General features: G+C 52.9%; 1 protein-coding gene across 1 annotated transcript; it reads right to left on the bottom strand.

Annotated features, from left to right (window-relative positions):
• Window positions 1-5,144: 5,144 nt before the first annotated feature.
• ACRB (acrosin binding protein) lies at window positions 5,145-14,313 on the bottom strand. Its single transcript, XM_011745589.3, has 10 exons — window positions 14,157-14,313; window positions 13,626-13,844; window positions 13,287-13,381; window positions 12,048-12,165; window positions 10,965-11,433; window positions 10,363-10,495; window positions 7,445-7,624; window positions 7,161-7,328; window positions 6,035-6,118; window positions 5,145-5,483 (listed from the first exon to the last, which is right to left on the bottom strand). The coding sequence occupies exons 1-10, from the start codon at window positions 14,197-14,199 to the stop codon at window positions 5,361-5,363; spliced, it is 1,632 nt and encodes a 543-aa protein (XP_011743891.2). The 5' UTR covers window positions 14,200-14,313; the 3' UTR covers window positions 5,145-5,360.
• Between the last annotated feature and the right edge of the window lie 5 nt (window positions 14,314-14,318).

The raw sequence follows: 14,318 nt of genomic DNA, 5'->3' as shown, positions 1-14,318 counted from the left end.
TGAGTGGGGAGGCCTCCTTCTGCCCCAGGGGCCACATTCTTCCTCAGAGAGGAGTCTCTGGCACGGTCCCGCGTGTCAGGTCGTGTCTTCCCTCCTCCCTGGCCCAAGCCTGCCTGCTTCTCCAGCCAAAATTCCTGCTCCTGCCTCTCCCCACCCTTCTCTACTGAAGCCTGCCTCTTCCTGCATTTCCAGCATCATCCTCGGCCCTGGCTTCTCCCTCCCTGAGTACTCTGACCTCATCCCTCCTGACATTTGTCTGGGAAAAGGCAGAAAGTAAAGGTGGTCTACAGCTCAATGATTAGTTTCCCTGATGTGAGGATATCACCTTGCCATTGTGCCTCTCTCTTTACCCTACTTTCGAGAGCTGGAAAAGCAAGAAAGTCAGTCCCAAGAGAAGCCAGGGAGGCAGGCCCAGCCCCCTGACATGTGCCCTGAGGTGGTCTGTGTGCATCTGACCCTTGCTTGTAGCCTGGCAAGTCCTGCTTCCTCAGGGAAATCCACTAGAGCCTGTGGGCCTTGCTGACCTCGCTTGACCTTAGTGTGCACTGGCTTCAGCCCTCACCCCTCTTGCCGGCTCCTTCTCCTGGGTTGGTTTTTTTGTTTTGTTTTGTTTTTTCTGAGATGGAGTCTCACTTGCTGTGTCACCCAGGCTGGAGTACAGTGGTGCAATCTCAGCTCACTGCGACCTCCGCCTCCCAGGTTCAAGCAATTCTCCTGCCTCAGTCTCCCGAGTAGCTGAGACTACAGGCACCTGCCACCACGCCTGGCTAATTTTTGTATTTTTAGTAGAGACGGGTTTTCACTATGTTGGCCAGGCTGGTCTTGAATGCCTGACCTCAGGTGATCCGCCCTCCTCAGCCTGCCAAAGTGCTGGGATTACAGGCATGAACCACTGTGCCCGGCCATTCTCCTGGGCTTTTTTAAATGCCCCTGGGCATAAAAGATTTCTGTCAGTAGGTATGTCCTGGGGTATGCACTGGGGGCAGCAGAGTGGGGAGAGCAGATGGCATCAGACAGATGGAGTTGGGCTCCAGTACCTCTGAGTAGCCGGGAGGTGAGGCCTACATATACTGCATGCGAGTAAGTTTCTGTCTCACCTCAATCCCTGCCTCCATGTCCCACTAGGTCTGCAACTTTAGCTTACCCTAAAAGGAGGATTTCTGCTGGCCTGGGCAACATAGTGGGACCCCATCTCTAAAAGAAAATTTTTTACTACAGGTGCATGCCACCATGCCCAACTAATTTTTGTATTTTCAGTAGAGATGGGGTATTGCACCATGTTGGCCAGGATGGACTCAATCTCTTGACCTCGTGATCCACCCGCCTCAGCCTCCCAAAGTGCTGGAATTACAGGCGTGAGCCACTGTGCCCGGCTCTACAAAAATATGTCAAAAAATTAGCAGAGGCCGGGTGTCTGGCTCGTGCCTGTAGTCCCAGCACTTTGGGAGGCAGAGGCGAATGGATTGCTTTAGCGCAGGAGTTCAAGACCAGCCTGGGCAACATGGCGAAACCCTGTCTCTACAAAAAAAAAAAAAAAAAAAAAAAAAAATTACAAAAATTAGCTGGTCATGGTGGCTCAAGCCTGTATTTCCAGCTACTCTGGAGGCTGAGGCAGGATAATAGCTTGAACCCAGGAGGTGGAGTTTGCAGTGAGTCTAGATCGCGCCACTGCACTCCAGCCTGGATGACAGAGCAAGACCCCATCTCAAAAAAAAAAAAAAAACAACAAATTAGACGGGCATGGTGGTGCCTGCTTGTAGTCCCACGTACTCGGGAGGCTGAAGTGGGAGGATTGGTTGAACCCAGGAGTTTGAGGCTGCAGTGAGCCATGTTCAAGACCCTGCACTCCAGCCTGGGCAACAGAATGAGATCCTGTCTTAAAAAAAAAATGGCTGGGGGCGGTGGCTCATGCCTGTAATCCCAGCACTTTGGGAGGCCGAGGCAGGTGGATCATGAGGTCAGGAGTTCAAGACCAGCCTGGCCAAGATGGTAAAACCCTGTCTCTACTAAAAATGCAAAAATTAGCCAGGCATGGTGGTGCATGCCTGTAATCCCAGCTACTCAGGAGGCTGAGGCAGAGAATTGCTTGAACCCAGGAGGTGGAAGTTGTAGTGAGCTGAGATCGCACCACTACACTCCAGCCTGGGTGACAAAGGGAGACTGTGTCTCAAAATAAAAAAAAGAAAGAGAAAAAGAACAAAAGGAGTAGTTCTGGAGATACAATCTGGTGGAGGTCCCCTTCTTGTGAGGGGAGCCCCACAACCACGGGTAACAGGTAGGCCCTATCCTCATGGTGTGATGCAAAGGTATCATAAAGCCCTGCTGGCCTCCAAATACGTCCCCCACCTCCAAAATTCCATCCCCTCAAGCTGCAGTCTATCAGAGCCATAGGGACATGGAAGACCATCAGTCTAATCCCTTATATAGATGCAGCTTTTGGGTTAAGGCAGCACTTCCTGGAGGCCCCGTGCCGTGCACCTTGGCTAGCTGGGAAGGAGAACACCGCGAACACGTCTGTGCCAGTCAACCCATTAACAAGTTTGATTAGATCAGCCCATTGGCATCTGCCTGGCCCTGGAGGATGAGTGGTGTAGGGGTTGAGGTTTAACTGGAAGTGGAAAAAGGGTGTAAACAGTCCCCAGAGGGTCCTCCCTGGGAAGCCCAGGGCTCAGTACCACAGTGGGGGCCTAGAGGGGGAGGGGGAGGACACAGCCTCTGTGAGATGGCCCAGAGTGGGGTCTTCAAGCGTCAAAAAGGGGCACCCCTGGGGTGTAGCAGGCATATTAGCTGTTTGTCCAGCTCCATGTGAAAAGATCTATTTGAGGCAAGTCCTTTCGGCTTTTTACTCTGTTCAGAAGGGTTTTCCAGGGCCCATGCCCACCCTCGTCTCTGTCCCCCACCCAAGTCCCCCATTTCTCCAGGGGGCTGCTTCCCCTTGTGCTCCCTGTGCAGTTCAATTCGTGACACCCCCATACCTGTGCTCCGTGTTGCTCTGCGCTGCCCCAAGCTGGATTCCGCTGTCTGCTCTGGGCTGGGCTGGGCTGGTAGGACCTGCTCTCCGGGTGGAAGGGGCACACCCACCTCAGCAGATCTCAGCACATCCCTCCCAGCTCAGTGCACTCACCCAACCCCACATGGGCCAAGGACAGAGTGAAGAGGAATTGCCCTCAGAGGCCTTCCCAGACTGGCCAGAGAAAAACCCCAGCAGCTAAGGATACTTAATCCAGCCCCGACTCTCGCTGACTGGGAACTGCCCCCACCCATCGTTCAGATATTCCTGCTGTGTCTGGGAGCTCTTCCTGGCACACCCACCGTCTGATGCCAGATGACTAACCCACCAGCCTCTCGCTGTCCTCACCGGTTCCCCCTGGGTGTCTCTCTTCCTCTCCTGGGTCTGCCAGGTGGTTTAGCCCATGCCACTAGTGGCTTGTGCCCCACCCTGCCCAGGGCCTTCTGCATGACAGTGCTCTGCTAGGTCCTGCTTCCCACTGAGCACACTTGGCTCCTGCATCGAGCAGTCACTAGGCGGGATGGTTCCTCTTTGCTTAGGTCTGTTTCTCCTCAGCCCCTTGTCTTGTGTCCTTGGGACAGGGGACACAGAGACAAGGGGCCCTGTAGGCACGGGGCTGGGCATGTTGTCTATGCTCACTAAACAGAAACAAGTTCAAGTGTTTTGGTGGCAGGCAGAAAAGGGATTGTGGTGAAATGAGTTTGGGCAGCTATAGGTTAAACACATTTCTCTATTACTGAGCTCTAGAGAGCCTTTAACATGCTGTGAAATGACAGGCCTCGTGTTGACAATGGAAACTGGGTGAAGGGTACAAGAGGGCGCATTATACTTTTCTTTTCTTTTTGTATTTTTTGAGCCGGAGTCTCGCTCTGTCGCCCACGCTGGAGTGCAGTGGCCGGATCTCAGCTCACTGCAAGCTCCGCCTCCCGGGTTCACGCCATTCTCCCGCCTCAGCCTCCTGAGTAACTGGGACTACAGGTGCCCGCCACCTCGCCCGGCTAGTTTTTTGTATTTTTTAGTAGAGACGGGGTTTCACCATGTTAGCCAGGATGGTCTCGATCTCCTGACCTCGTGATCCGCCCGTCTCGGCCTCCCAAAGTGCTGGGATTACAGGCTTGAGCCACCGCGCCCAGCCTATACTTTTCTATTTTTGTGCATGTTTGAACTCTCAGAGTAAGTGAGCTTTAACAAAATGCTGTTAATTACCATGAACCTACAGAAGGGAGAGAGACTCTACAGTGTCCCTGGAACATACTTTGGGATATTTCAAGTTATTAAAGGCCAGTGCTGGAGTCATACCTCAATGTAGGTTGTTAAGATGCAACCACTTAAACATCTGGATCATCTGGCAAATTCCTGGACTTCCTGTAATCCCAACACTTTGGGTTTCCTTCCTGTAATCCCAACACTTTGGGAGGCCGAGCTGGGAAAATTGCTTGCGCCCAGGAGTTTGAGACCAACCTGGGCAACATGGAGAGACCCCATCTCTACAAAAAATTTTTAAAATTAGCCACGCATAGTGACACATTCCTGTGGTCACAGGTAACTGAGAGGCTGAGGTAGGAGTATGGCTGGAGCCTAGGAAGTGGAGACTGCAGTGGGTGGTGATCACGCCACTGCACTCCAGCCTGGGTGACAGAGCGAAACCCTGTCTCAAAAACAAAAACAAAAACAAATCAACAACAACAACAAAACAACCCCAAGGTTTCCTGATCTAGGCTGTAGTTCCTGGTTTTTCCCTTCCTCATAAAGTGCAAGCTACACCCTCCCTATAACCCAGGATTGGTCCCTTTGGACAAGGTCTCATCAGGCTTTGGCCTTTAACCTACAGAGGAACAATACTACACTTGCATCTGACATCATGGGGCTTAGGGCTTCAGAAATGAACGCACACACCTGCCTTCATGCCCCATCATCCTCAGGGCCCCAGCCTTCTTGGCCTTCCTCAGTTCACGTCTCTGGGTTCTCAGGTCTTCTGCTCCTCCTGGCAGATGGCCGCTTCCCTCAGTACCATTCCTATGAGATTCTCTCACCGGCAAGTGGGTCCATAAAACCGGGGTCTGGGGACTGACTGCCACGGAGCAGGGTAGCAGTGCTGAGGATGGGGATCCCAACCACAATAGGCCACACAGGCTGAAGATCAACACTTTATGTAAAGTCATCTTTGAAGGAGGGCGCAGCTCCCGCTGTGGCCCTCTCTGGGACTGCTGCTCCAACCCAAGGAAATGTGAGCAGGGGCCGAGTAACAGACCCAGAAGGGGCAGCCTGAAAGCAAACCGACAGATGGGGTCTAAAAACAATAGAGAATGTGGGCAGGTTGGGCTGGGGTGCAGACAGACGAGATGCCAGCTCATCCGAACTGGCCTAGAGTCAAGGTGCTGAACTCCTGGCTCCATCGAAGCACAACTTCCTCACTTTTGCCAGGGCTCAGCACACTGTAAGTCTCGTTCTGCAGACATCTCATGCGGGACACCTACACAGGGATTCAGGGCAAACAGTCTGTATCACAGAGCCAGGCGCCAGGAGTGGGGAGGAGGGGAAGTGTCAGAAACCCAAAAGAGAGAGGTAGGCAGGCATGGGCACAGGGCAGTAGAGGGAAGGAGGAAACTCAAATGTGGCTTTTTAAGGCCAGAGGAGACATCAAGCAGCCCAACCCCTTTCCTGCAGAAACAGGCAGCTGAGGCTCAGCGGGGGAAGTGCCTCATCCCAGTCTACTTGGTGAGTAAGAACAGGAGACAGACCGAGATCTCAAAAATGTCCAATTCCCGGCCCAGCTGAGGGTTCTTCTTGTGATGCTCTCAGGGCCCTCCTCTGTTATCCACCACCTGCCTGGGAGGGCCTTGCTTCCTCCAGGACTGGAGGAATGGAGGAGAGCCTGCTGGTGGAGGCCTCTGCCCCAAAGATGCAAGCAGGGAAGCACTTTCCACATCCTAGCTGCTCGCAGAGGGGGCCTCAGAATAGACTAACTGTGGTGACTGATTGAGGGGGTGCTGGGAGAAGGAGGGGCAAGGTAGAGGTGCTCACCTTCCGATTCCGGTTTCTCATCAGACACTGCTGGCTTTTGAAGGAACAGTAGTTTGGGTACTGGATATAGTCTGTGTCACAAATCTAAGCCAAGAGCCAGGGAGAGAGAAGGGGATATCAGAAGCCTCACCGGACAGCAGTACTCCAGGGGGTACCTGCTAGGACAGAGCCAGGGGCAGGGTGTGGCCCGAGACCCAGGCCTTCCACACACAGGTGGCCCCTCACTCTGCTTTCCCTCTGCCTTTCCCCTCCCATTCTGTCACAGGTTGCTGGGAAGAAGCCAGGAGCCTGGAAGAGTATGAGGCTGCTGGTCAACTTACTGCGAAAGTGGCTGAGGAAGTGGGAATGGGGCAGGACGGGGCAGATAAGGGTCCAGAACATGGGACAGGGACCCAATTAGTGGCCTGATGTCAAGGATTTTTCTGGTAATGGTAGATGAGGGAAGGAGGAAGAGAATCTCCAATGTGTGATGGTGGTGAGTCACTTCCTTCTTTGGACCTCGCCTGCCCATTCCAGATCAAGGGGCCTAGGGACCAGAGCTGGACATGGGCCCCTCAGCTCAGCTACTTGCTTCAGCTGCCCTTACTTTTCCTTGCCTTAGTTTTTCCTGCTAACTACAGAAGGAGAGGCCTGGCTCTTGGCAACAACAGATCATGCCACAGGGAAGGTAGCAGGGGAATGGGGAGCCAAGTTGATTTAACTGAGCAGGGAAGGCACTGGAAGAGCTGGGAAGAGCCCGTCAGGCTGAGGCCAGGAAGTCCTGGATTACAGGGTTGGGCAGTGGTGCACGTGTCAGTCATTTCTTGTAGAGATGATTAACTTTGGTTGAGTGGAAGTGACTTGATCACAGCCACTCAGCAAGCAACTGGCAAAGCTGGGACCAGAACCTCTAGATCCTGTGCTTTCTCAGCCCTCCAGGTCCCCACTCCTTTGCCTGCTCTATTGGTGGAGGGTGGGGGGGGGGTGCAATAGTCTGTTGGAGAGAGGCAGGACATTCAGTGAGGACTGGTTCTCAGAAGCCAGGGGCCCAAGCCCCCTTCCACAAACTAGGGCTACCCACAGCAAGTAATTGCAAGGAATGGGGTGAGGGTGGGGATGGGGCTGAGCTTTGGGGAAAGGCTCTGACCTTGGTGGGGAAATCCCCATCCTGGAAACTAAGGAACTCAGTCTGGAGCCACCCAGAGACTCGAACATCTTCACAGCCCTTCGTGGCAAGCCGGGCACACCAGAAGTCCATGCGGAGCCCACCGTACAAATCCAGCCCGTAAAAGTGGCCTGATTCTGGGGACCCTACCTGTGGCACAGGAGATAGGGGAGAGAAGCATGCCCCTCCCCTCCTGCTGGCCTCCTCCTACCCCACTCCCGCCACCCAGTTCTGCCTTTCCCACTGCAGGCTGCCGGGCTAGGTACCTGGTTGCCAATGGACAGGCTCTGGGAGGCAAGCAAGGGGCTGACAAAGGGTGTCTTGTGGGAGGTGTCACATTGTTGCCGCTGCAGGCTGGCCTCTGAGTGGCATTGCTCCAGCTTCAGGGAGCAGAAGTCACAGAGGGCACAGGTAGACAAGTGTCGCCGCCCAAGGCTGTCACAGACCTGGGGCAGGAGAATGGGTGAGGCTGAAGCCGAGAGTCAGTGGCCTGCCTTCTCCCATGCCTCAGCCCTCAGCCATCCTGCAGAATGTCTTTGCATTTAGCCTCTTCTAAAAGCTTCTCTGGCTTTTCTACTTGTCCTCCTCCTCAAGGGTTCCTCAAGGACCTTGCCTTAGCTATTCCTTCACCTTCTTCCTGGATGATTGATCTACTCCTAGGTAATCATCTATCTACAGGTGACACCCAAATCTTTATCACCAGCTCTCATCTCTTTCCTGGGCTCCAAATCCTCATTGCCAAGTGCCTGACAGATGCCTGTGATCAGGTGATCTTACAGTTACCCCAACTTAGCCTATCTGAAAAGAACTCATAACCCTCCCCTGCCACCTGCTAATGATAACGCTAATATTTACAAAGAGGTGACACGGTGCCAGCACTATGGACACACATGCTTTCATCTCATTTAGTCTTCACGAGAACCCTGTAATAGCAGAGGTACTAATATTACTCTCATTTACTGACAAGGAAACGGACTCTCAGTGAGGCTGGGTAAGTTGCTCAAAGCCACCTATCTATCAGATGGGGAAGCTGGGACATGGGTCCAGGTCCTTCCAACTCTAAAACCTATGCTCTACCCACGTACTGGGGTTGGAAACCTCCAAGTTCTTGGAAGCTATTCTTCAGAGTGGAGTTACCAACCTCCCAGCTGGATCCTGCCCTCAGCTTCCTCAGCACTAGCAGGAGATCTTGCTAAGCAGCATCTTTAGTCAATCCCATGGGCCTCCTTCCTCCCCCATGGGCACAGCCTGTCACAGTGCATGAAATCTCCTACAGCACCTTGCCTGCTCCTCCCACATAAGGGAGGCATCACGTCCCCGACCATTTGATAGGATTCCCCTTTCCTATCAAATTAAGTGCAAATGCTCATGCTGCCATTCAAGAATTTTCGCATCATGACCCTGTTGATCTCTTTGACTCTGTCTCCTGTGCTCTGCTCCAGGTAAAAGGGACTCACTCCTTACTGTCCTCTTATCTACGCCATCAGATCCAGTGAGCTCCCTCCATAAAACCCCGAACTTCTCACATTTTGTTTAAGAACCTCACCTACCACACTCCTTTTGTAACATTACTGTATCCATATTAACCCCCTCATGGGTTCTTGGCCCCTTAAGAGCAGAAACAGTGTGCTCATTGTTAGCATACTAATTTCACTCATGAAATTTCTACTCTTCTTTGGGCTAGGCACGGGGGCTCATGCCTGTAATTCCAGCTGAGTGGAAGTGGCTGAGACGGATTCCTTGAGCCCAGGAGTTTGAGATCAGCCTGGGCAACATGGCGAGACCCTGTCTCTACAAAAAAATACAAAAAATTAGCCAGGTGTAGTGGCGCATGCCACTAGTTCCAGCTACTGGAGAGGCTGAGGTAGGAGAATCACCTGAGCCTGGGAGGTCAAGGACGCAGTGAGCTGTGATCACACCACTGCACTCCAGCCGGGGTGATGGAGTGAGACACTATCTCAAAAGAAAAAGAAAAAGAAAAAGAAATTTCTACTCTTCTTTGCATCAGAGCCTTTGCACATACTATTCCCTCTATCAGGAATCTTCTAGCAAGCAGGAATCTTCTACCAATCCCCTTCTTTTGCCTGGATTCACTTCTTTTATCTTCAGGTCTCAGTTTAAACATCAGTTCTTCTTGGAAGCACCTCTGATCCTCCCAAACATGGACAGTTGTCCCCAACCCACCCCATCTGCTGTCTCTGTACTTTGTGCCTCTCCCTGCTACAGCATTGATCCCATCGCACCATCCTGCATATTTCCTTGTCTCTCTCCTGCCCTGGATTCCAAGAGGACAGAGGACTGGCTCTATTGCACGTACTGCTAACATCTTAAATATCTAGTAGAGTTTGTCCCCAATCAGTATTTGTTGAACAAACAGATGAATGGATGGTATCTGAGCTCTCCAGAAATATTTGCTAAATTGTATTATTTGTGAAAATCTAAAGTATATTTTCCTGGGAATAGACTTGCTGGTTGTTGAGGACACATTGAGACTGGAATCTCTTTACAGATTCCCTGGAATGGGTTCTATGAACTCTCTGGAAAGAAGAAGAGCTGCATCTAAGGCAAAGCTAGGAAGATGGTGAGCTGGATCAAGAATCAAAAGTTGACTCAGGGCTGGGCATGGTGGCTCACGCCTGTAATCCCAGCATTTTGGGAGGCTGAGGCAGGAGGATTGGTTGAGCCCAGGAGTTCTAGACCAACACAGGCAACAAAGCGAGACCCCATCTCTACAAAATATAAAAATAACTAGCCAGGCACGGTGACACATGCCTGTAGTCCCAGCTACTCAAGAGGCTGAGATGAGAGGATCACTTGAGCCCAGGTTGTCAAGGCTACAGTGAGCCATGATCGCACCACTTCCCTCCAGCCTTACAGAGTGAGACCCTGTCTCCAAAAAAAAAAAAAAAAAAAAAAAAAAAAGAGTGAAATCTGGAAGCCTGGCAACTCAGGAAGGTGAAGAATGAGTTCTGGACTGGAGTGGATTCCAGACTGGGTCTTGAGCCTTCCTCCTTTAAGGTGGACTGGTAATGTCCTTCCTGAGAAAAGAGTCCCACTTGGGGAGAATCTCTCCAGCTATGTCTCATGCTTCTCCTGCCCATCCTCCACTCCCATAGCCTAGCACAGTGCCTGGCCAAGAGGATGCCCAGTGGCATGTATCCATTAGAGAGTATGGCAGGCATACCGACTTCCCGAAACCAAGGATCTCCTCCTCCATGTACTTCCAGGCCTTGGCTGTGGGGGTTATGATGCAGGTATTCTCCACAATCGAATAGCACAGCACCAGCAAGGCCTCTGTGTGGGGCAGCTGCAGGAGGCTGCAAGAAGACAGCACTGAGGGTGGGGCTGGGCCAGGTGGCTGGGGCAGGAAGCTACATCCAGTCTCCTCCCCTTCCCTTAGTGTCTGCTTTGGTCATACACATTCAGTACGCTCAGCATGGGGCCTTAGAGGCCCCTGGACAAATCGCCTACTTTTACAAATGAGGAACTGAGGACCCGAAAGGAGAAATAACTTTCTCAGGATTGCAATACTAAACAGGGCAGAGACAAGACCAGAACCCAAGTCTGGTAGTTCCAGGTACAAGGCTTACATGGAGAATGAGCATTTGAGCAGTGCTTAAGCCAACAATGGGCACAGAATGGGTGAGGCAGGAAGTTGCTAGCTGTGCCTGAAGCCCAGACAGGTCTGAGTGGATCTGGAGGCTGAAGCTAGGAAAATGGGCTTCTCATTCCCAAGGAAGGCAGAAGGGAGGGCAGGGTGGATGACAGAGTCAAAACTTCCTATACCTGCCAGGGTTTTGGTTTCTCCAGTAGGAGTTCTCATCATATATTTCATTCATTTCATCCATTTGCTGGGCTGACCGAATGAGCTCCTGGATGTTCTCCATCATCATGGGAGTAGACTCTACTTCTCGCACCCGGGGAGTGAAGGAGGAAGGGTTAGAAGATAAAGATTCAGAGTGAAACTTGGGCTCTGAGTCTGTCTGCAGCTGAGACACAGCCTCCAGTCCCTCCTTAGTCCCCTGTCCTTCTTCCTGCTTTCCCTCCTCTTCCTGTTCCTCTTCTTGCTCTTCTTGTTCCCGCCCCTCTTCCTGCTTGTGTTCTTGCATCGGCTCCTGCCTGTGCTCCACTCCTTGCTCTTGCCTGCGCTCTGGCGCTTGCTCCTGGCCTCCCAGGGACAAGGAGGATTGTAGGAGCTCTTCCACGTTGTTGCTAAGCCTCTCAGGCCAGGGCTGGAAGGCCTGGCGTTCTGTCCCTACAGCAGGGTTTAGAGAGACGGGAAAGAGACAGTCAGGCTTCTGGCCCCTGAGTGTCTTTGTTCACAGAGGGACACACACATAAACAAAGCAGACCAAGTCACACTTACCCACACACAAAAACACAGAAAAGAATGTAAGTATCAAACTAAAAGAACATTACCACGGCAATTGTAAGGTTGGTGGTATGTGTCACCTTCCCGCCTCCCTGGCAAGCACTCCTCCTTCCCTAACTTCCACCTCAAATACCACCTTTTGTCCCACTCCCGTAGGAAACACCAAGTATGCTGGGTAGCTAGCAGCAAATCCTTTCTAAAGTGAAGAGGTTAGCTTATAAAGGGCCCAGAGTCTTCCACTGCAACAATGTCTTTGGAATTGGGAAAAATGGATTCAGGGCAAAACTGTAAGTAATGGCAGAAGAGATTCTGGTCCAGGAGAGCCCTAACTTGTATTCATAAAAAGCTGACAGTCCTTCGAGTAAACAGCTGTCTGCCGGCGTCCCCCTCCCACCCAACATGCTTCCCATTTCCCTGCCTTGGATGCCTTACCTTGTGGGCTCTGGGAATTGTGGGAGGAGTAGCTGGTGGTCTCCCAGCTGCTGAGAGGGTCTCACCTGTGAAGTGGGGTGAGATGGGGGAGGTCATCGTGGTGGGCGAGAGTTCAGCTGGAGCGTCTATCTCCTTGAGAGTGTTAGGTGAGAGAATAGAGACTGGCTGGGAGCACAGGACTCTCTGCAGGAAGAGAAGGAAAATGGGAAAGCCTTTCCCAAAGGGCAGACTTCTGCTCCAGCTGGTTCTTCCACCTCTTTTCCAGCTTGTCTTATCTCTCACAGTTTCTAGGCAGGGATAAAGGGACATGGTCCCTGCTGGAACCCTCTAGACCTGAGAAAGGGTCCTTTCAGAAGATGAACCTCTGTTTGTCTGGGCCACAACCCTGCCGTCACTTTTGCATTTAACTCAAAATCACTGACCTGTTTGAAGAAACAGGAGAGCTTATCTCTTTGCCTCTTTCCATCCCTCTTGCCTACTTTTTTTTTTTTTTTTTTTTTTTTTGACGGAGTCTCGCTCTGTCACCCAGGCTGGAGTGCAGTGGTGTGATCTTGGCTCACTGCAAGCTCCGCCTCCCAGGTTCACGCCATTCTCTTGCCTCAGCTTCCTGAGTAGCTGGGACTACAGGCACCCGCCACCACGCCCGGCTAATTTTTGGTATTTTTAGTAGAGACAGGGTTTCACCGTGTTAGCCAGGATGGTCTCGATCTCCTGACCTCATGATCCGCCTGCTTCGGCCTCCCGAAGTGCTGGGATTACAGGTGTGAACCACCGCGCCCGGCCCTGTTTGTTTTGTTTGAGACCGAGTCTTGCTCTGCCACCCAGGATAGGGTGCAGTGGCATGATCTCGGCTTACTGCAACCTCTGCCTCCCTGGTTCAAGCAATTCTCCTGCCCCAGCCTCCCGAGTAGCTAAGATGACAGTCGCCCATCACCAAGCCCGGCTAATTTTTTTTTTTTTTTTTTTTGGATTTTTAGTAGAGACGGGGTTTCACCATGTTGCAGGCTGTTCTCTAACTCCTGACTTCAGGTGATCTGCCCACCTCGGGCTCCCAAAGTGCTGAGATTATAGGCATGAGCCACCATGCCCGGTCTCTTCTCTACTTTTCTTGCAGTAACAGAATTGTTCAATCTGAATGTCCAAGGTGAGACTGTATTCATATCTAATCTGGGTACATGACTGGCAAAATGGCAGGGAAGGAGGAGCTAAGGATGACTCTCCTGGAACCCTTCCTCAACTCCCCACTGCTGCCGCCTCTCCCTTGGCCCTGGGGCACCAAATCCAACCTTTGTCCTGGACCTCACCTTGGCATAGTAGATGTGGTTGGAGCAACGGTACTGAGTAAACTGGCAGAAAGATTCAAACCAGGAGGCATAAGGGAGGTTGGAGCAGACAGCACCTGAGAAAGGGCAGGGGTGGAGAAGATGAACCACGGGGAGCTTGGGGTGGGGCTGCGGGCAACGGACTCCAGGCCGTGGGGAGGGTGGACGTGGGGAGGGTGGACACGGGGAGGGTGGAGAGTACGGGCTCACGGTGAGGTGCCAGCCATGCCCTTCCCCGCCTCACATGAGCACAGGGGTTTTTGCCCTGAGTTTTGGGTGAACACTCGGGTGCCTCGGTTTCCCCCCTAGCCTGGCCCTCACCATCGGGCACTAAGCCATGGTTTTCATATTGGTCCAGCTGGACGAGTGTGGGATTCCGGCAGCCATGGGTTGCACGGAGACGGCAGGTAGTCTCTGCCTTCCAGGTTGGAGTCAGCAGTGCGAAGAAGTGTTCGTATTCGGTGGGGGAGAGAGGGCTGCCTGGAGTGGAGGCCCGAGTCGAATCCTGGGCTGGGGCAGGTGCCAGAGGCAGGAGCAGCACTGCGGAGCGGGCGAACGGACGATGGAAGGACAGAACCCCAAAACCCGCTCCGAGACCAGGGCAGACGGACCCAGACTGGCAAATTAGGAACGGGGTGCGGGTTATCCCTGCCGACGAGGGTGGGGGGATTCTAGAGACAGAGGCAAAGGTCCGGCCGCTGGCGGGGGGAGACGGGAGGATCCCAGGAGCTAGGGAGCGGACCCAGCGCGACCACCACGAGGACGCGTTCCAGAAACCGTAAAAGCAGAGCTCTCGGGAGGGAGAGGACTGAGCCCGGGGAGAGTCTGTTGGAGCAGGTGGAAACCTCTCACCCTTCAAGAGTGAGGGAAGGAAGCCAGTGGCTGGCTTCCTCATGGCCGCAGAAGATCCGCCCGCGTTCCGCGGACCCAAGCCGCCTCTAACGGGCCGAGCCGCAGAGAGAGCAGCAGGCGCGGGGCGGGGCGGGGCGCACGCGGGCACCGCCCACGCGTCAC

The sequence above is a fragment of the Macaca nemestrina genome, chromosome 10 (assembly GCF_043159975.1).
Source record: "Macaca nemestrina isolate mMacNem1 chromosome 10, mMacNem.hap1, whole genome shotgun sequence".
In the NCBI taxonomy this organism is placed as follows: Eukaryota; Metazoa; Chordata; class Mammalia; order Primates; family Cercopithecidae; genus Macaca; species Macaca nemestrina.
This window is presented reverse-complemented; position numbering and strand designations above follow the sequence as displayed.

Bases quoted from the DNA above. Each gene is read 5' to 3' on its own strand.
- ACRB (XM_011745589.3), bottom strand. From the start codon at position 14,199: ATGAGGAAGCCAGCCACTGGCTTCCTTCCCTCACTCTTGAAGG. The intron at 7,625-10,362 runs GTATGCCTGCCA...CTCCTGCCCCAG, and splicing joins TCCTTGGTTTCGGGAAGTCG to GTCTGTGACAGCCTTGGGCG. The intron at 5,484-6,034 runs GTGAGCACCTCT...ATCCCTGTGTAG, and splicing joins TGAGAAACCGGAATCGGAAG to GTGTCCCGCATGAGATGTCT.